Source organism: Dermacentor silvarum, chromosome 5 (assembly GCF_013339745.2).
Source record: "Dermacentor silvarum isolate Dsil-2018 chromosome 5, BIME_Dsil_1.4, whole genome shotgun sequence".
Classification (NCBI taxonomy): domain Eukaryota; kingdom Metazoa; phylum Arthropoda; class Arachnida; order Ixodida; family Ixodidae; genus Dermacentor; species Dermacentor silvarum.
In genome coordinates, this window is record NC_051158.1 from 46,742,912 (window position 1) to 46,763,336 (window position 20,425).

At 46.0% G+C, this 20,425-nt stretch overlaps 1 protein-coding gene across 1 annotated transcript in view; it reads right to left on the reverse strand.

Annotated features, from left to right (window-relative positions):
• Positions 1–20,425, reverse strand: part of LOC119453349 (DNA-dependent protein kinase catalytic subunit) — a 98,497-nt gene that overhangs the window by 16,097 nt on the left and 61,975 nt on the right. Inside the window, exons 29-34 of the mRNA XM_049667919.1 lie at positions 17,901–18,061; positions 16,790–16,912; positions 4,372–4,460; positions 4,194–4,281; positions 3,369–3,524; positions 2,326–2,394 (exon numbers count right to left, since the gene is read on the reverse strand). Of these exons, the coding sequence (XP_049523876.1) occupies positions 2,326–2,394; positions 3,369–3,524; positions 4,194–4,281; positions 4,372–4,460; positions 16,790–16,912; positions 17,901–18,061 (686 nt within the window). The remainder of the gene's footprint in view (positions 1–2,325; positions 2,395–3,368; positions 3,525–4,193; positions 4,282–4,371; positions 4,461–16,789; positions 16,913–17,900; positions 18,062–20,425) is intronic.

The following is a 20,425-nucleotide window of genomic DNA, read 5'->3' on the forward strand; positions in this document are numbered from 1 at the left end:
AGCAAAACAAAATCGAGTTTGTGGGCGATGCCGGGATACGATGAGTACAATATTGCGTGAGCGAAACATGACGCTCACCTCACGCCGCGTACAGCATGGAACAGCAGTGCGTTTGGGTTACCGCCTGTTAAAAGCGTGCAGTTCGCTACCAATGGCACTATGTCACACGTGCTATGAAACAGATAGGTGAAGATGCTTATTGCAGTAGGGTTGGTGGCAATAGCTGTGAATGTGGCGTGCGACAACCCGGGAGGAGATTTGCTGATACTGGAACAGGAAACTGAGCGGGCGGCAACATTCTCACGTGAGACGGGCGGGCGAGTACTGGGGGCCGCTACTGTTCTCGATTGCACTTGCCTTGCGCCTTTGCTTGTTTACATGGGATCTAGCAGACAGAAAACGTATCATACGATCACAGTTTAGCGATGCACTGCACGTTGGTGCCGAAAGATTGTGTTCTCCGGAAACATACAAACCGGTAAAAAAGAAGTGTAACTGTATTGGGTCATTTTTTGTGTTCTATCGCGAACATTGGCGCCGGAAATCGTATGTAACAGGATCGTGACAACGATGTTCTACTGTATTATACTGTAGGAATATGTAATTGAAGATAAAAGATGCTGATTTAAGCATCTGCAGACTGAATTGCAGTTAACAGGGTCTCATAGACAACGAATGTAGGTAACAATGTTGAATGCTCAATTATCTTTCTCATTAGCCACATAGAAATGCACACTTACAATTGCATTTGGTACATTATGATCAAATCGACTGCTCCACCCTAAATACCCACATACTAACCCATAAAAGAAATAAAATAATTAGTTGCGTCTCTGCATGCTTTGCTACAAATTATCTCCAAGTGTGTAAGCATAAGCATGGTGGTGCTACAAGAATACAGGGCATAGAAGTTAGTGACAAACTTACAGCAATGCCTTATGGTAGTGCATTACAAAACACAGTTACAGCACTAATAAAGACGAAACACAAGCACAAAATGCACAGGACGGGTGCTGGTGTTCTGTCTTTCTTAGCGCTGTAACTATGTTTCATAATGCCGGTAAATCACCTCGACCAGCTTTCATCAATAAACATAGTAGTACACTTATGATTTATGTGCGGTAGATGGCCACATTCGCAGACACAGCGTAACGAGTTTGTGTTCTTGAACTGTTCATGATTAGAACAAGTTAAATTTGCTGTGCATGTGTGACACAGGTGCTGGAAAGTTGCGTACTCTTCCGATCAATAGACATGTGTCAAGAGAAAAAAAAAAGACAGGGCAGAAACACACACATTTCAGCTCATTTTCTTTTTCTGTCGGCCATACTTTCTGACGCAAAAAGCTTCAGCGGCATGACACTAACCATAGCACCATGCACCTCCAGAATTCAAATGAGACACACTCAGTGTTAGTCGATTGCTCATGAGTGTGGCACAATTGTAAGTACATATCACAGTATTTGCAACAGTGTATCTAATAACCATATTCCATTGATGTGAGATGGTCATGGTCATGGCTGCAGAATGATAACCAGCATTATGGGAGAAGTGCCATATGCCAGCGAAGGCCTATTAGCATAATCGTATCAAAAGGAACTCCAAGATCGTTATCTATCGCTAGCTGCCTTATGCCATGGGACGCACGGCCTGCGCACATGTATTCCAGGGAAGCCATTTCCCGGTTTGTTGGTGTTCAGAAATGCAGATCCTGAGTGCGTTATCTGAAAGGTTGCTGAGGGGGGGGGGGGGAGCACCTGACAACCTTTCATACATTTTATTTTAAGAATGCAAAGCAATTTTCAAGTCTCAGTGATTGCTGTCTACTATAATCTGGTTTCTACATTAGCTATTGCAAACCTTGTACATTTGTGTTTATGTATGTGATGTTAATATGTGGTAATAAAAGAGGGGGAGAAACAAACTTCGTTTGTGGCTGTGTGGTTAGTACATGTTGCTTAGGATCTGCTAATGTTTCCAATATTTCAGTAGCAGGTGCTCAAACCCTATTACATACGCTCCTATCCTACTGTTCATTTTATTAGGTGTATTTTCTGAAAAGAAAGAAATTATACCTATTTGATGACAACTTGGACTTGTGTGCCATGCAGTAGCTACGTAGTGGAGAGTAAAACTTGAAGCGGTCTGACCTAGATTCCCAGGTACAAGACGTTTGCCCAGCAACCAATCCCTTAGGTGGGGTTGGTAAACCTTAGGTGTTACGTGTGAACGTTGAGAAAACATGCACATATGACCACTGGCCCAACAACACAGAGAATAGCCAAATAAGTGTTTTCACGCTTAGTAGACAGAGTGCGAGCTTACCTTTGGTGTCATAGAAGCAAGCTTTTCACCTTGGGCACCAAAAGCGTCTATCACTTTTTCTCTCATTTTCTGCGAGAAAGGAAGATCACAATAGCGAAAAATTGACTCAGACATTTAAAATATAGTGTTGTGCTGGCTATTAAAAGGCTAATAGTCTTTGGTACCATTTTTGCACTTCAACTACGTTACGATGATCATTCACCAGTCTATATTTCCTTTTCATTATTATTGCGATAGCAATTACATGGACACTCTAGGCAAAATTCCGCCATCGTCATCGCCGTCATCGTCGCCGTGAGGTTCCGTATAAAGTCCCCGGGCGATAAAATCATCGCTGTACACCCTACGCTGTATGTGCGAATGAAAGCATGCGACGGTGAGCCGGCAATCACAGCTCGCGCACACAAGGGCGGGAAGCGGGAAGGAAGGGCAGTCTTCCAGTCACGCACAATGTTCTGGAGGGAGGGTAGGGGGGTGCGTTCAGCGCCACGAGCGCCCGCCCATGCGGCTGTATCTTGAAAGCCATCTGCGGTGGGGGCAGAGTCCGCCTTTCCTGTGTTCTCGCGGCTAAGATCGCGTTGATGCGAGCGCCGGTACGCAGCTCTATTCGCTTGCTGCTACTGGCGCGCTGACTCACTCCAGCGTTTTGACAGCGAGTTTCCGCTGTCATCGAGTGAGGATGGGTTCATGCTTGCTTGTGTGCGCGTGACACCATGCTTGCTGATTTAGTTAGTTTGCCTATGTTTACTAGTTTATACGGCCGATAAAACTACTACCGTTACTTCGTATAGCTGTCCACCAATTTGCTATCGCAATCAATGCTTCGTCCTTTCAGGCTGAAACTGTGGCTTTTTTTTTTCCCTGGTTTCAAATACACAGTTATTTTTAGAGTAAATCAATTGAGACTTTAGACACTTTATATATAATAGTGGCCATAAACTTGCATACTTAAAATGAACACATTTTTTTCCCTGCTAATTCATGGGCTCAGATGTGTGGCTCACCTCCACACCTGACAACACCATCAAGATGTCAGAACATACCTCAGAAAAGCGCTGATAGACACGACTCCATGAGGAACGACTTGAGGAATCACGGCTGCACACCAAAAGCTGCGAGACAATTTTCTTGAACAGCTCCTTGATTGATGCTGGGCCTTGCTTTTCATTCAGGGCGTCCTTCACAGACTCGTACCAGTCCTACAGATACAAGCATGGTCGACATTCAACCACACAAAAAAAAAAAAAATGTTTGCACTGGCCAGGAAGTAAAGAATGTAGGATCGCTTTATTAAGTTCGTAGATTACGTGAATTCGGCATTTCAAACAGCAACACTTAGTAACACTTCAGTAACGTTCCTACATGAAGTGTCGCTCGAGCTGTGGTGAGTTGCTTGAGAAATGCCCCTTTCTTCTAGTACCCTTGAGTAGATGCTAAGTAACGCTCGAGTAATGATCCCGGGATGGTAACGAGTTACTTAAAAAATGTTCCTTCGCTCTGCCACCTTCGAATAACCGCTGAATGTGCCTCAATACAGATTATGACTCGGGAATGGATGAGGAACAACACCTTGTAAAGTACAAACAGCTTCATTCAAGCTGTGGTGTTGCCCTCCAATTGGCAGAATCGAGGCATGTTCATGGATTTAACTTTTATATCTAAACCTGAAGTTGATCTTAGTAGTAAGACATACGACTACAAAATTGTAGCATACATAAGAATATCCTGTGCACTGTAATATGCTGTGCAACGCATAAGGTAAATTATGCACAAAATAAATAACACAATACTTCGAAAGAGATGACTATATTCCTTGACATTTCACTCTCTAATGGTCTGACATCCGTACTGCAAAATGTTTTCCTCACCTTGAATGCAATATCCGGGAACTGAAGCAGTTCCAAAGCCTTGATGAACTCATTAACAAGTGGAACCTTGTCCATGGCCTGTTGCAGGCTAAAAGAGAGAGAGAGAGAGAAACAAATGTTCAGCTATCAAGCAGCTATGAACCTGTTGCATACAGCTACGAAGCAGTCGAAAACTTACCGGCCTACGAAGTTCTGACAGGCTTTCTTTGTCTTTGGGCACTCGAACGTGTAAGCACTGGAGCTTACACGGAAAGGGTAGATTAAGGCCTGGGGGAATACATGGAAACAAGGAACGTGTTAGTTGAGTCTGGAGAAGTACATTTAAAGCAAGGTGAACTTTCACAAGACTTGGCAAGAAGATGCGAATGTGGTTCAGTGCGTTTTCTGAAATTTGAATACAGTGGAACCCTGATTATAGGACTTGCTGGGTAACACCCGAAAACGTTATATAATCTGGGCATCGTATAATGCACCAACAAATATTCGACCTAAATAGCCGGTTTCGAGCGAAAGAATTGTGAGGAGCTTCAATTTAGGCTATAGGCTAATGGTCTGAAAGACCCGGAAAAACAAAACCGCCAAGAAAGTAATTGCAAGAAGAATACTACATTGCAGGTACCAATCATGCCTTATTGGTGAGGTTTAGCATACTGTGTACTGTGATCGGCGCCTGCTAGCATGTTAAAGTGTTGTTTTCTCATTTACAGACATGATACGATGACCCTCGCGACACCAGAAACCCAACGACAGACGTGTGTCCTGATACGATCTGCATGCCTTCTGGTGGCTAATCGGCACAATTTTCACACATGCCTTTGTGCTTTCCATACGCACTAGGGCGGTATCTTTGGGTGATCATTTTTGGAGATAGTTTCACTTTCTCGAGACTTGGCAATGGATGTGTCAAAGTATACGGTTGACAGCACTCTTGGCACTGCACGAAGATGGCGAGCCTGGCAAGGAGCCAACAACACCGTTGGTCGTATACACGTGTGCGTCTGGTGACGGGAGCAGGCGCTGCTGAGAGAAAATGCCGACAGAGAGAAAGCGCTAAGAGACAGCAATGAAGGGGCGAAGGCGGGTGGCGGTTGAGAGACGTGGAGAGGGGAGAAGGAAAATGAATGATGACAGGGCAGCGAATACGAGAGAAAGAGGGAGCTCGAAAACCAGTTGGAGCTTTTCACATGCAAAGGGGCATTCTTCCATTTCTGATGACAGGGCAGCGAATACGAGAGAAAGAGGGAGCTCGAAAACCAGTTGGAGCTTTTCACATGCAAAGGGGCATTCCATTTCTGATGACAGGGCAGCAAATACGAGAGAAAGAGGGAGCTCGAAAACCAGTTGGAGCTTTTCACATGCAAAGGGGCATTCCATTTCTGATGACAGGGCAGCGAATACGAGAGAAAGAGGGAGCTCGAAAACCAGTTGGAGCTTTTCCACATGCAAAGGGGCATTCTCATTTCTGATGACAGGGCAGCAAATACGAGAGAAAGAGGGAGCTCGAAAACCAGTTGGAGCTTTTCACATGCAAAGGGGCATTCTTCCATTTCTGATGACAGGGCAGCAAATACGAGAGAAAGAGGGAGCTCGAAAACCAGTTGGAGCTTTTCACATGCAAAGGGGCATTCCATTTCTGATGACAGGGCAGCAAATACGAGAGAAAGAGGGAGCTCGAAAACCAGTTGGAGCTTTTCACATGCAAAGGGGCATTCCATTTCTGATGACAGGGCAGCGAATACGAGAGAAAGAGGGAGCTCGAAAACCAGTTGGAGCTTTCACATGCAAAGGGGCATTCTCCATTTCTGATGACAGGGCAGCGAATACGAGAGAAAGAGGGAGCTCGAAAACCAGTTGGAGCTTTTCACATGCAAAGGGGCATTCCATTTCTGATGACAGGGCAGCGAATACGAGAGAAAGAGGGAGCTCGAAAACCAGTTGGAGCTTTTCACATGCAAAGGGGCATTCCATTTCTGATGACAGGGCAGCGAATACGAGAGAAAGAGGGAGCTCGAAAACCAGTTGGAGCTTTTCACATGCAAAGGGGCATTCCATTTCTGATGACAGGGCAGCAAATACGAGAGAAAGAGGGAGCTCGAAAACCAGTTGGAGCTTTTCACATGCAAAGGGGCATTCTTCCATTTCTGATGACAGGGCAGCGAATACGAGAGAAAGAGGGAGCTCGAAAACCAGTTGGAGCTTTTCACATGCAAAGGGGCATTCCATTTCTGATGACAGGGCAGCGAATACGAGAGAAAGAGGGAGCTCGAAAACCAGTTGGAGCTTTTCACATGCAAAGGGGCATTCCATTTCTGATGACAGGGCAGCGAATACGAGAGAAAGAGGGAGCTCGAAAACCAGTTGGAGCTTTTCACATGCAAAGGGGCATTCTTCCATTTCTGATGACAGGGCAGCGAATACGAGAGAAAGAGGGAGCTCGAAAACCAGTTGGAGCTTTTCACATGCAAAGGGGCATTCTCCATTTCTGATGACAGGGCAGCGAATACGAGAGAAAGAGGGAGCTCGAAAACCAGTTGGAGCTTTTCACATGCAAAGGGGCATTCTCCATTTCTGATGACAGGGCAGCGAATACGAGAGAAAGAGGGAGCTCGAAAACCAGTTGGAGCTTTTCACATGCAAAGGGGCATTCTTCCATTTCTGATGACAGGGCAGCGAATACGAGAGAAAGAGGGAGCTCGAAAACCAGTTGGAGCTTTTCACATGCAAAGGGGCATTTCCATTTCTGATGACAGGGCAGCGAATACGAGAGAAAGAGGGAGCTCGAAAACCAGTTGGAGCTTTTCACATGCAAAGGGGCATTCTTCCATTTCTGATGACAGGGCAGCGAATACGAGAGAAAGAGGGAGCTCGAAAACCAGTTGGAGCTTTTCACATGCAAAGGGGCATTCTCCATTTCTGATGACAGGGCAGCGAATACGAGAGAAAGAGGGAGCTCGAAAACCAGTTGGAGCTTTTCACATGCAAAGGGGCATTCCATTTCTGATGACAGGGCAGCGAAATACGAGAGAAAGAGGGAGCTCGAAAACCAGTTGGAGCTTTTCACATGCAAAGGGGCATTCTTCCATTTCTGATGACAGGGCAGCGAATACGAGAGAAAGAGGGAGCTCGAAAACCAGTTGGAGCTTTTCACATGCAAAGGGGCATTCTCCATTTCTGATGACAGGGCAGCGAATACGAGAGAAAGAGGGAGCTCGAAAACCAGTTGGAGCTTTTCACATGCAAAGGGGCATTCTTCCATTTCTGATGACAGGGCAGCGAATACGAGAGAAAGAGGGAGCTCGAAAACCAGTTGGAGCTTTTCACATGCAAAGGGGCATTCCATTTCTGATGACAGGGCAGCGAATACGAGAGAAAGAGGGAGCTCGAAAACCAGTTGGAGCTTTTCACATGCAAAGGGGCATTCCATTTCTGATGACAGGGCAGCGAATACGAGAGAAAGAGGGAGCTCGAAAACCAGTTGGAGCTTTTCACATGCAAAGGGGCATTCTTCCATTTCTGATGACAGGGCAGCGAATACGAGAGAAAGAGGGAGCTCGAAAACCAGTTGGAGCTTTTCACATGCAAAGGGGCATTCTTCCATTTCTGATGACAGGGCAGCGAATACGAGAGAAAGAGGGAGCTCGAAAACCAGTTGGAGCTTTTCACATGCAAAGGGGCATTCTTCCATTTCTGATGACAGGGCAGCGAAATACGAGAGAAAGAGGGAGCTCGAAAACCAGTTGGAGCTTTTCACATGCAAAGGGGCATTCTTCCATTTCTGATGACAGGGCAGCGAATACGAGAGAAAGAGGGAGCTCGAAAACCAGTTGGAGCTTTTCACATGCAAAGGGGCATTCTTCCATTTCTGATGACAGGGCAGCGAATACGAGAGAAAGAGGGAGCTCGAAAACCAGTTGGAGCTTTTCACATGCAAAGGGGCATTCTTCCATTTCTGATGACAGGGCAGCGAATACGAGAGAAAGAGGGAGCTCGAAAACCAGTTGGAGCTTTTCACATGCAAAGGGGCATTCTTCCATTTCTGATGACAGGGCAGCAAATACGAGAGAAAGAGGGAGCTCGAAAACCAGTTGGAGCTTTTCACATGCAAAGGGGCATTCTTCCATTTCTGATGACAGGGCAGCGAATACGAGAGAAAGAGGGAGCTCGAAAACCAGTTGGAGCTTTTCACATGCAAAGGGGCATTCTTCCATTTCTGATGACAGGGCAGCGAATACGAGAGAAAGAGGGAGCTCGAAAACCAGTTGGAGCTTTTCACATGCAAAGGGGCATTTCCATTTCTGATGACAGGGCAGCGAATACGAGAGAAAGAGGGAGCTCGAAAACCAGTTGGAGCTTTTCACATGCAAAGGGGCATCTTCCATTTCTGATGACAGGGCAGCGAAATACGAGAGAAAGAGGGAGCTCGAAAACCAGTTGGAGCTTTTCACATGCAAAGGGGCATTCTTCCATTTCTGATGACAGGGCAGCGAATACGAGAGAAAGAGGGAGCTCGAAAACCAGTTGGAGCTTTTCACATGCAAAGGGGCATTCTTCCATTTCTGATGACAGGGCAGCGAATACGAGAGAAAGAGGGAGCTCGAAAACCAGTTGGAGCTTTTCACATGCAAAGGGGCATTCTTCCATTTCTGATGACAGGGCAGCAAATACGAGAGAAAGAGGGAGCTCGAAAACCAGTTGGAGCTTTTCACATGCAAAGGGGCATTCTTCCATTTCTGATGACAGGGCAGCGAATACGAGAGAAAGAGGGAGCTCGAAAACCAGTTGGAGCTTTTCACATGCAAAGGGGCATTCCATTTCTGATGACAGGGCAGCGAATACGAGAGAAAGAGGGAGCTCGAAAACCAGTTGGAGCTTTTCACATGCAAAGGGGCATTCTTCCATTTCTGATGACAGGGCAGCAAATACGAGAGAAAGAGGGAGCTCGAAAACCAGTTGGAGCTTTTCACATGCAAAGGGGCATTCTTCCATTTCTGATGACAGGGCAGCGAATACGAGAGAAAGAGGGAGCTCGAAAACCAGTTGGAGCTTTTCACATGCAAAGGGGCATTCTTCCATTTCTGATGACAGGGCAGCGAATACGAGAGAAAGAGGGAGCTCGAAAACCAGTTGGAGCTTTTCACATGCAAAGGGGCATTTCCATTTCTGATGACAGGGCAGCGAATACGAGAGAAAGAGGGAGCTCGAAAACCAGTTGGAGCTTTTCACATGCAAAGGGGCATTCTTCCATTTCTGATGACAGGGCAGCGAATACGAGAGAAAGAGGGAGCTCGAAAACCAGTTGGAGCTTTTCACATGCAAAGGGGCATTCTTCCATTTCTGATGACAGGGCAGCGAATACGAGAGAAAGAGGGAGCTCGAAAACCAGTTGGAGCTTTTCACATGCAAAGGGGCATTTCCATTCTGATGACAGGGCAGCGAAATACGAGAGAAAGAGGGAGCTCGAAAACCAGTTGGAGCTCTTCACATGCAAAGGGGCATTCTTCCATTTCTGATGACAGGGCAGCGAATACGAGAGAAAGAGGGAGCTCGAAAACCAGTTGGAGCTTTTCACATGCAAAGGGGCATTCTTCCATTTCTGATGACAGGGCAGCGAATACGAGAGAAAGAGGGAGCTCGAAAACCAGTTGGAGCTTTTCACATGCAAAGGGGCATTCTTCCATTTCTGATGACAGGGCAGCGAATACGAGAGAAAGAGGGAGCTCGAAAACCAGTTGGAGCTTTTCACATGCAAAGGGGCATCTTCCATTTCTGATGACAGGGCAGCGAATACGAGAGAAAGAGGGAGCTCGAAAACCAGTTGGAGCTTTTCACATGCAAAGGGGCATTCTTCCATTTCTGATGACAGGGCAGCGAATACGAGAGAAAGAGGGAGCTCGAAAACCAGTTGGAGCTTTTCACATGCAAAGGGGCATTCTTCCATTTCTGATGACAGGGCAGCGAATACGAGAGAAAGAGGGAGCTCGAAAACCAGTTGGAGCTTTTCACATGCAAAGGGGCATTCTTCCATTTCTGATGACAGGGCAGCGAATACGAGAGAAAGAGGGAGCTCGAAAACCAGTTGGAGCTTTTCACATGCAAAGGGGCATTCTTCCATTTCTGATGACAGGGCAGCGAATACGAGAGAAAGAGGGAGCTCGAAAACCAGTTGGAGCTTTTCACATGCAAAGGGGCATTCTTCCATTTCTGATGACAGGGCAGCGAATACGAGAGAAAGAGGGAGCTCGAAAACCAGTGGAGCTTTTCACATGCAAAGGGTCATTCCATTTCTGATGACAGGGCAGCGAATACTAAGAAAAGGGAGCTCGAAAACCATTGGAGCTTTTCACATGCAAAGGGCATTCTCCATTTCTGATGACAGGGCAGCGAAATACGAGAGAAAGAGGGAGCTCGAAAACCAGTTGGAGCTTTTCACATGCAAAGGGGCATTTCCATTTCTGATGACAGGGCAGCGAATACGAGAGAAAGAGGGAGCTCCGAAAACCAGTTGGAGCTTTTCACATGCAAAGGGGCATTCCATTTCTGATGACAGGGCAGCGAATACGAGAGAAAGAGGGAGCTCGAAAACCAGTTGGAGCTTTTCACATGCAAAGGGGCATTCTTCCATTTCTGATGACAGGGCAGCAAATACGAGAGAAAGAGGGAGCTCGAAAACCAGTTGGAGCTTTTCACATGCAAAGGGGCATTCTTCCATTTCTGATGACAGGGCAGCGAATACGAGAGAAAGAGGGAGCTCGAAAACCAGTTGGAGCTTTTCACATGCAAAGGGGCATTTCCATTTCTGATGACAGGGCAGCGAATACGAGAGAAAGAGGGAGCTCGAAAACCAGTTGGAGCTTTTCACATGCAAAGGGGCATTCTCCATTTCTGATGACAGGGCAGCGAATACGAGAGAAAGAGGGAGCTCGAAAACCAGTTGGAGCTTTTCACATGCAAAGGGGCATTCTTCCATTTCTGATGACAGGGCAGCGAATACGAGAGAAAGAGGGAGCTCGAAAACCAGTTGGAGCTTTTCACATGCAAAGGGGCATTCTTCCATTTCTGATGACAGGGCAGCAAATACGAGAGAAAGAGGGAGCTCGAAAACCAGTTGGAGCTTTTCACATGCAAAGGGGCATTCTTCCATTTCTGATGACAGGGCAGCGAATACGAGAGAAAGAGGGAGCTCGAAAACCAGTTGGAGCTTTTCACATGCAAAGGGGCATTCTCCATTTCTGATGACAGGGCAGCGAATACGAGAGAAAGAGGGAGCTCGAAAACCAGTTGGAGCTTTTCACATGCAAAGGGGCATTCTTCCATTTCTGATGACAGGGCAGCAAATACGAGAGAAAGAGGGAGCTCGAAAACCAGTTGGAGCTTTTCACATGCAAAGGGGCATTCTCCATTTCTGATGACAGGGCAGCGAAATACGAGAGAAAGAGGGAGCTCGAAAACCAGTTGGAGCTTTTCACATGCAAAGGGGCATTCTCCATTTCTGATGACAGGGCAGCGAATACGAGAGAAAGAGGGAGCTCGAAAACCAGTTGGAGCTTTTCACATGCAAAGGGGCATTCTTCCATTTCTGATGACAGGGCAGCGAATACGAGAGAAAGAGGGAGCTCGAAAACCAGTTGGAGCTTTTCACATGCAAAGGGGCATTCTCCATTTCTGATGACAGGGCAGCAAATACGAGAGAAAGAGGGAGCTCGAAAACCAGTTGGAGCTTTTCACATGCAAAGGGGCATTCTTCCATTTCTGATGACAGGGCAGCAAATACGAGAGAAAGAGGGAGCTCGAAAACCAGTTGGAGCTTTTCACATGCAAAGGGGCATTCTTCCATTTCTGATGACAGGGCAGCGAATACGAGAGAAAGAGGGAGCTCGAAAACCAGTTGGAGCTTTTCACATGCAAAGGGGCATTCTTCCATTTCTGATGACAGGGCAGCGAAATACGAGAGAAAGAGGGAGCTCGAAAACCAGTTGGAGCTTTTCACATGCAAAGGGGCATTCTTCCATTTCTGATGACAGGGCAGCAAATACGAGAGAAAGAGGGAGCTCGAAAACCAGTTGGAGCTTTTCACATGCAAAGGGGCATTCTTCCATTTCTGATGACAGGGCAGCGAATACGAGAGAAAGAGGGAGCTCGAAAACCAGTTGGAGCTTTTCACATGCAAAGGGGCATTCTTCCATTTCTGATGACAGGGCAGCGAATACGAGAGAAAGAGGGAGCTCGAAAACCAGTTGGAGCTTTTCACATGCAAAGGGGCATTCTTCCATTTCTGATGACAGGGCAGCGAAATACGAGAGAAAGAGGGAGCTCGAAAACCAGTTGGAGCTTTTCACATGCAAAGGGGCATTCTTCCATTTCTGATGACAGGGCAGCGAATACGAGAGAAAGAGGGAGCTCGAAAACCAGTTGGAGCTTTTCACATGCAAAGGGGCATTCTTCCATTTCTGATGACAGGGCAGCAGAATACGAGAGAAAGAGGGAGCTCGAAAACCAGTTGGAGCTTTCACATGCAAAGGGGCATTCTTCCATTTCTGATGACAGGGCAGCGAATACGAGAGAAAGAGGGAGCTCGAAAACCAGTTGGAGCTTTTCACATGCAAAGGGGCATTCTTCCATTTCTGATGACAGGGCAGCGAATACGAGAGAAAGAGGGAGCTCGAAAACCAGTTGGAGCTTTTCACATGCAAAGGGGCATTCTTCCATTTCTGATGACAGGGCAGCGAATACGAGAGAAAGAGGGAGCTCGAAAACCAGTTGGAGCTTTTCACATGCAAAGGGGCATTCTCCATTTCTGATGACAGGGCAGCGAATACGAGAGAAAGAGGGAGCTCGAAAACCAGTTGGAGCTTTTCACATGCAAAGGGGCATTCCATTTCTGATGACAGGGCAGCGAATACGAGAGAAAGAGGGAGCTCGAAAACCAGTTGGAGCTTTTCACATGCAAAGGGGCATTCCATTTCTGATGACAGGGCAGCGAATACGAGAGAAAGAGGGAGCTCGAAAACCAGTTGGAGCTTTTCACATGCAAAGGGGCATTCTTCCATTTCTGATGACAGGGCAGCGAATACGAGAGAAAGAGGGAGCTCGAAAACCAGTTGGAGCTTTTCACATGCAAAGGGGCATTCTTCCATTTCTGATGACAGGGCAGCAAATACGAGAGAAAGAGGGAGCTCGAAAACCAGTTGGAGCTTTTCACATGCAAAGGGGCATTCTTCCATTTCTGATGACAGGGCAGCGAAATACGAGAGAAAGAGGGAGCTCGAAAACCAGTTGGAGCTTTCACATGCAAAGGGGCATTCTTCCATTTCTGATGACAGGGCAGCAAATACGAGAGAAAGAGGGAGCTCGAAAACCAGTTGGAGCTTTTCACATGCAAAGGGGCATTCTTCCATTTCTGATGACAGGGCAGCGAATACGAGAGAAAGAGGGAGCTCGAAAACCAGTTGGAGCTTTTCACATGCAAAGGGGCATTCTTCCATTTCTGATGACAGGGCAGCGAATACGAGAGAAAGAGGGAGCTCGAAAACCAGTTGGAGCTTTTCACATGCAAAGGGGCATTCTTCCATTTCTGATGACAGGGCAGCGAATACGAGAGAAAGAGGGAGCTCGAAAACCAGTTGGAGCTCTTCACATGCAAAGGGGCATTCTTCCATTTCTGATGACAGGGCAGCAGAATACGAGAGAAAGAGGGAGCTCGAAAACCAGTTGGAGCTTTTCACATGCAAAGGGGCATTCTCCATTTCTGATGACAGGGCAGCGAATACGAGAGAAAGAGGGAGCTCGAAAACCAGTTGGAGCTTTTCACATGCAAAGGGGCATTCTCCATTTCTGATGACAGGGCAGCGAAATACGAGAGAAGAGGGAGCTCGAAAACCAGTTGGAGCTTTTCACATGCAAAGGGGCATTCTTCCATTTCTGATGACAGGGCAGCAAATACGAGAGAAAGAGGGAGCTCGAAAACCAGTTGGAGCTTTTCACATGCAAAGGGGCATTCTTCCATTTCTGATGACAGGGCAGCGAATACGAGAGAAAGAGGGAGCTCGAAAACCAGTTGGAGCTTTTCACATGCAAAGGGGCATTCTTCCATTTCTGATGACAGGGCAGCGAATACGAGAGAAGAGGGAGCTCGAAAACCAGTGGAGCTTTTCACATGCAAAGGGGCATTCTTCCATTTCTGATGACAGGGCAGCAAATACGAGAGAAAGAGGGAGCTCGAAAACCAGTTGGAGCTTTTCACATGCAAAGGGGCATTCTTCCATTTCTGATGACAGGGCAGCGAATACGAGAGAAAGAGGGAGCTCGAAAACCAGTTGGAGCTTTTCACATGCAAAGGGGCATTCTTCCATTTCTGATGACAGGGCAGCAAATACGAGAGAAAGAGGGAGCTCGAAAACCAGTTGGAGCTCTTCACATGCAAAGGGGCATTCTTCCATTTCTGATGACAGGGCAGCAAATACGAGAGAAAGAGGGAGCTCGAAAACCAGTTGGAGCTTTTCACATGCAAAGGGGCATTCCATTTCTGATGACAGGGCAGCGAATACGAGAGAAAGAGGGAGCTCGAAAACCAGTTGGAGCTTTTCACATGCAAAGGGGCATTCTTCCATTTCTAATGACAGGGCAGCGAATACGAGAGAAAGAGGGAGCTGGAAAACCAGTTGGAGCTTTTCACATGCAAAGGGGCATTCTTCATTTCTGATGACAGGGCAGCGAATACGAGAGAAAGAGGAGCTCGGAAAACCAGTGGAGCTTTTCACATGCAAAGGGGCATTCTTCCATTTCTGATGACAGGGCAGCGAATACGAGAGAAAGAGGGAGCTGGAAAACCAGTTGGAGCTTTTCACATGCAAAGGGGCATTCTTCCATTTCTGATGACAGGGCAGCGAATACGAGAGAAAGAGGGAGCTCGAAAACCAGTAGGAGCTTTTCACATGCAAAGGGGCATTCTTCCATTTCTGATGACAGGGCAGCAAATACGAGAGAAAGAGGGAGCTCGAAAACCAGTTGGAGCTTTTCACATGCAAAGGGGCATTCTTCCATTTCTGATGACAGGGCAGCAAATACGAGAGAAAGAGGGAGCTCGGAAAACCAGTTGGAGCTTTTCACATGCAAAGGGGCATTCTTCCATTTCTGATGACAGGGCAGCGAATACGAGAGAAAGAGGGAGCTCGAAAACCAGTTGGAGCTTTTCACATGCAAAGGGGCATTCTTCCATTTCTGATGACAGGGCAGCGAATACGAGAGAAAGAGGGAGCTCGAAAACCAGTTGGAGCTTTTCACATGCAAAGGGGCATTCTTCCATTTCTGATGGAAGGGACAGCGCTGCGAGGAAGCTGCCGAAAGCTGGCGGTGCTTCTCACGTGTCCGCCGCTGGGTTCGCAGTTTCGCATGGGGCGTTGTATGAGACAGGACATATGTAATCTAATGTCGTATAATTGAGGTTTTAAAGTGCCTGTCCACAGAAAACTATCATCATCAGCATTGGCTCGAGCGTCGTTGTCTTCTTCTGCACCTGGCTCGTTGGTTTGTGCTCGTGCCACTGCTCCCACGTTTGTCGTCGTCTGCTTCCACAGCTAGCTGCATTGCCATTAATCATTCCAGCGTAGAATTTCACTTCTCTTCTGTCGCCGTAATGGGGAGGCCTTGTTTACGGGGCTATGAGCCATTGCTTAAGGGGGTATGAGCCATTCATTGTCTTACGTAACAGACAGATTTAATTTTGAAGCGATTGAATTTCTAAGAATTGCAAGCAGCAATGGCAGGCCCACGCCGCTGAGCAAACTCGAGACATCGAACGCAAGCGACAACAGTGGACTGCGGGCAATACGTCAGCGACGTCGTTGTCTCTGTCGCAGCCGAATGTGTGTGTAACCTCATAATTAAGAAATACTTTAATCAATCTTCAGGATTAACCCAGCGATAAACACCGGAGCCGCACGTTTCTGCTTCGCTGGTTAACCATCTTCACGGAGTGGAAGGGCCGACTTTTGTTTAATGTATTGTCTCTATGGCGATTTCTCCGGGACTGCATTAATCCGTTGTAAAAGCCTAGATTTAAGAAAATCGGGAGACGTATAACCAAGGTTCTAATGTATGAGGTTACAGACTTGCTTCATTTAATGCAAATTAACTACAAACACACCTTGATAACTTGACAATCATTAGCATTCAGTTCATGGTACTTGAGACTGAACCTTTGCCTATATAATCTGTACAATAATTACACTACCGATGTACAGCTACGCAACTGAAGAAAACTCCTGGACTGGAATTAATTTTTCTTCAACTGTGAAACTTTCTGAGAAACCCAGATTGGTTTCCTTTGTAGCCTTGTTCTACACTAGGGTATATGACATTCAATCAGAAATGCCTCTAGGCGCATGCAACATGTTTTAAATATCATCTTTATCAGTGTTTTTGCTTTCTATGCACTATGTTGGTATGGACAATTATGCACAGAGTGCCTTAAAGGGTTGAACAGCCTTCAAGGTGTGAAAAACTTTAGCAGGCTAGGCATAAGAGTAGCCACGTAGTCTCTTCAAGGTAAAATGTGCTGACACGGCCGATCTGTTAGGCTAGGCCTGATGCCATCTTACATTGGGGTAGTGATGAGCCACGCTGTCAACGATGTCAAAGAGGAACGGTCCCACTTGCTTGTCGAGGAGGGCAAGAATCTGATTGATCCAACGCAGGAACATCCAGCAGGGCACCTTGGAGCACTAGTAGAAGAGGTGAGTAAAGAGAATCAGGACACCGAGGGGCCAGTTTTTTTTTTTTCACAACCGCATCAAGCCAACAGACAACGAAGGCAAGGAAAGCCTAAGGAAATTAGCCATTCTCCTTAATTGAAATGCATAATTAAATATGAATAAGGGTCAAATTTGTGATAATCGTAAATGTTCTTAATAAAAAAAAGGGAAACTAAACTGGGAGAAAAGACAAATTCTTGCTGTTGCGAGTTAAACCCACAACTTCAGCATAACACATGCGACGCCCTCTTAATTAAGCTACAACAGCGAATCTCCCTTTGTCCACTTCCTTGGGCATTTGTCTATGTGCACTAGACCCAGCCCAGGCAGTGTTAGTTAGCACCACTCGGGCCATGGCGGCGGATGCGAACATTCTTTCAACCGCAGGCATCACTTAGAACATGAAGTTGGGAGTAAACAACTCGTACCCTCGTATGCTACCTGAAGGCTGCCAGAGTTGAGATGCTTTGGTCAGTTTGACCATAACGGCAAGATTTTTAGGATATCAGCATTTATACTTGCTACCCGCAAATTGTTTACTTAGTTTACTTAACTGCTGTTGTAGCAGAGTGTGTGCCAAGTCTTTCTGTTAGCAGTGGTTGATGGCGACACCATTACTTTCACTGAGACAGTATTCATCCTGGTTTGCAGGCGAATGAAGTGCAATCATGGTTCATTCGGGACGAAACAAGTGATTACTGCTTCCAAATGTGATAGTACACAAAGAGCACTGAAAAATGCCTTTCTGCGTACAAAATTTGAGTGCATAACGACTCAATGTACCAGTGTTTAATGGCAAAATCTACTGTTATCACGGCACAGGTGGAAGCCATGGCCCGCTTAGCACAATGACATTGGTTGGCTGGCACTGTGCTTGGCCTGGCTACGGCCGTCTACCGAGCTCTCCTTGCGCAGATGCACCGACTCGATCAGCACACGTCAATGCAGCAGTACTTGCCTGTGCAATGAAGGCCTTTCCGCAGGACGGATGATTTTGCAGTAACTGCAGGAGTTGGGGAAACATGTCGGGCGCTTGGCTGTGACCCAGTCGCATGGCGGTCAGCACAGCGTCCACCAGGATTTGTGGGCACTCGTCGCGCCGTCTCAGACTTGGCTCGCCTTGCGTTCGCAATGTACATGGGAAAAAGAGACATCAGGTGAATTGAGTGCTGCATAAAGTGTTCAGTTCCCCTCAACTTTGATCCATTTTGTTTCGAATACGATGTCTATTAAGGGGACAATGTTCAGCTCACTTGCATAGACTAAGTGGTCTTTGGCTACAGGTAAAAAACAAAACAAAAAAACAACAACAACAACAAAGAAATCATGAAAGAAAACTACTTCATAAACTTGTTACAGGTTACTCATGGGCACACCTGTTTGTTGTAGACACAGTTACATGCATGATAATGCTGAACACAGAAGGCTTTTTATGTGCGTCCAAGCACACGTACAGAAAAAAGAGTAAACGGCATCTAATAATGTCCTTAACATCCATGAGAATGTGGGTTTGTTTACAATTTGGTGGAGAGCTTAGATGGCTTAGAACAAAACGTATGATCACAGCACAGTGGCACAATAGGACAAGTAGTAATGGGCAGCTGTTTATTTTTGACACAACTCAAACATGCACATGCATGCAGAAACATTACATGCCTACACAGTGACATACAGGTGCAGTGTTGCTCTTACGTGATGTTGTAGATATTAGTGACAAGCCTTTTCTTTCACGTTTAGAAGCTCACCAGAAAACCCAACAATGCACATTATTAGAGAGCCATACCAAGAAGGCGCACCTTATGAAGTGCGAAGAGCACTGGAATGTCAGTAACGCAGTTGCGCTTGATGTGCAGTTCCATTTAGGTTTAAAGGCAGAGTGCAGGATTGGGCTAGCTGGTTGGACATATTTAGACTAACAGCGCTAGTGTGACACTTGGACACCAAAGAAGAAAAGGGACAAATACGGCCCCGTGTTTGTTCCTTCTCTTCTCTTCTCTGGATGACCAAGTTTTATGTTCATGCTGTTAGTCTAAATAGTTTCAAAGAAGTGTACTTGAAGGCCAATTGAAACAAAATTTTGGACCACGTAAAAAGCCTAGTTTCTGATAGTGAAGGTACAGAGCAGCCTCCATTCAAAATTTTGTTTGGAATATGAGCGGAAGTGTAGTAAAAAAAGTCGCAAAAGAAAATGTTTTTGATACTGTAATTCAAAAGAAAAGATGCCGCCATTACTGCTCAACAGAAGTGACACATGATCCAGAAAGCATGGGTCCTTGGCATGACCTCTGAGATTAGGCACCACCGAAGGCTGCCCCACAGCGTGGCGAAAAATCTCAGAGGTAACGTGCTGGGATTTATGTCCTATCTGCTAACGACCAGATGTGTGCGTCTGCTTACGTACCACCGTAGATGGTCGTTAATTTGACTTCAGTTAATTTGATCTTTTGGTTCACTTTATCCCGACCGCAGATCCTAGCCAGCGCCCATGTATTTCTATGGGTCCAAATGTTCATTATTTTGACCCTGAAATTGGCCTTCACTGCATAATTAAAATTTGACCAGTCAACATGCACGTGCCTGACCCCTCTGGTGACCCCAATTGCGACCCCTTTAGTGACACCGTTTCTCAGCGGAGTTTAGGGGACATTGAATGCATTGAACACACGTCATATCCCCCCACAAACACCTATTTTCGGCCTGCCCTAGGAAGATTTTCAAGATATAGCATTAGCTCGCAATGTGCGATTACGATATTTACCCCATTTAAACGCGCACCTTTTTTTCCCATCATAATTGGGCCAACAATTGCCTGCACGGTGCAATCAAATATGAAAACTAAACCACATTTACAGCGTTTATATGCTTTACTGCAAAACACGAGTGTAGTGCAGCGAAGATAATTTTAAAATACCGTGTGGCGAAGCTGACTTTACGAAACCGGTCGCCATTGTGTAGCACATGTTAGACCCTTGCCCATTTTCCTTGCTAAAAGACGTGTGCATGTTAAATTTCTACTTTTATTTAGGAGCTTTCGTGTCATTTCTACGTTAGTTTTGTACTTTGTACACGTAGCGCGCGCGTTTTCATTCGATGCATCGAATAATTCAATCAATTTTGTCGGTCCCATCAGGGTCAAATTAACAGAAGTGGGCTTTTACTTAAAAGTTGCTCATAGGAAGAGTAGACAATTACCAGCCCTGCAGTTTTGCCAACATTGCTTCAATAGTATATATAATACACATTTATAATAAATTAGACCAAAGTGACAAGAAAAAAAAATTTTTTTGCATTTGGTCTTCAATAAAAGCATTTGTAGCAGAGATAGGTAAGAAGAACAAAAAGTCCTGCATTACAATTAAAGCATGAATGTGAATGTAATAAAGACATTTGGCTGGAAACTAAGGAAAAACACATGTAAAGTAGAACTCGCATTAAGCTGCGAAATTTGGATTTCGGGACTAAATCTTTTGCTAAATAAATGCA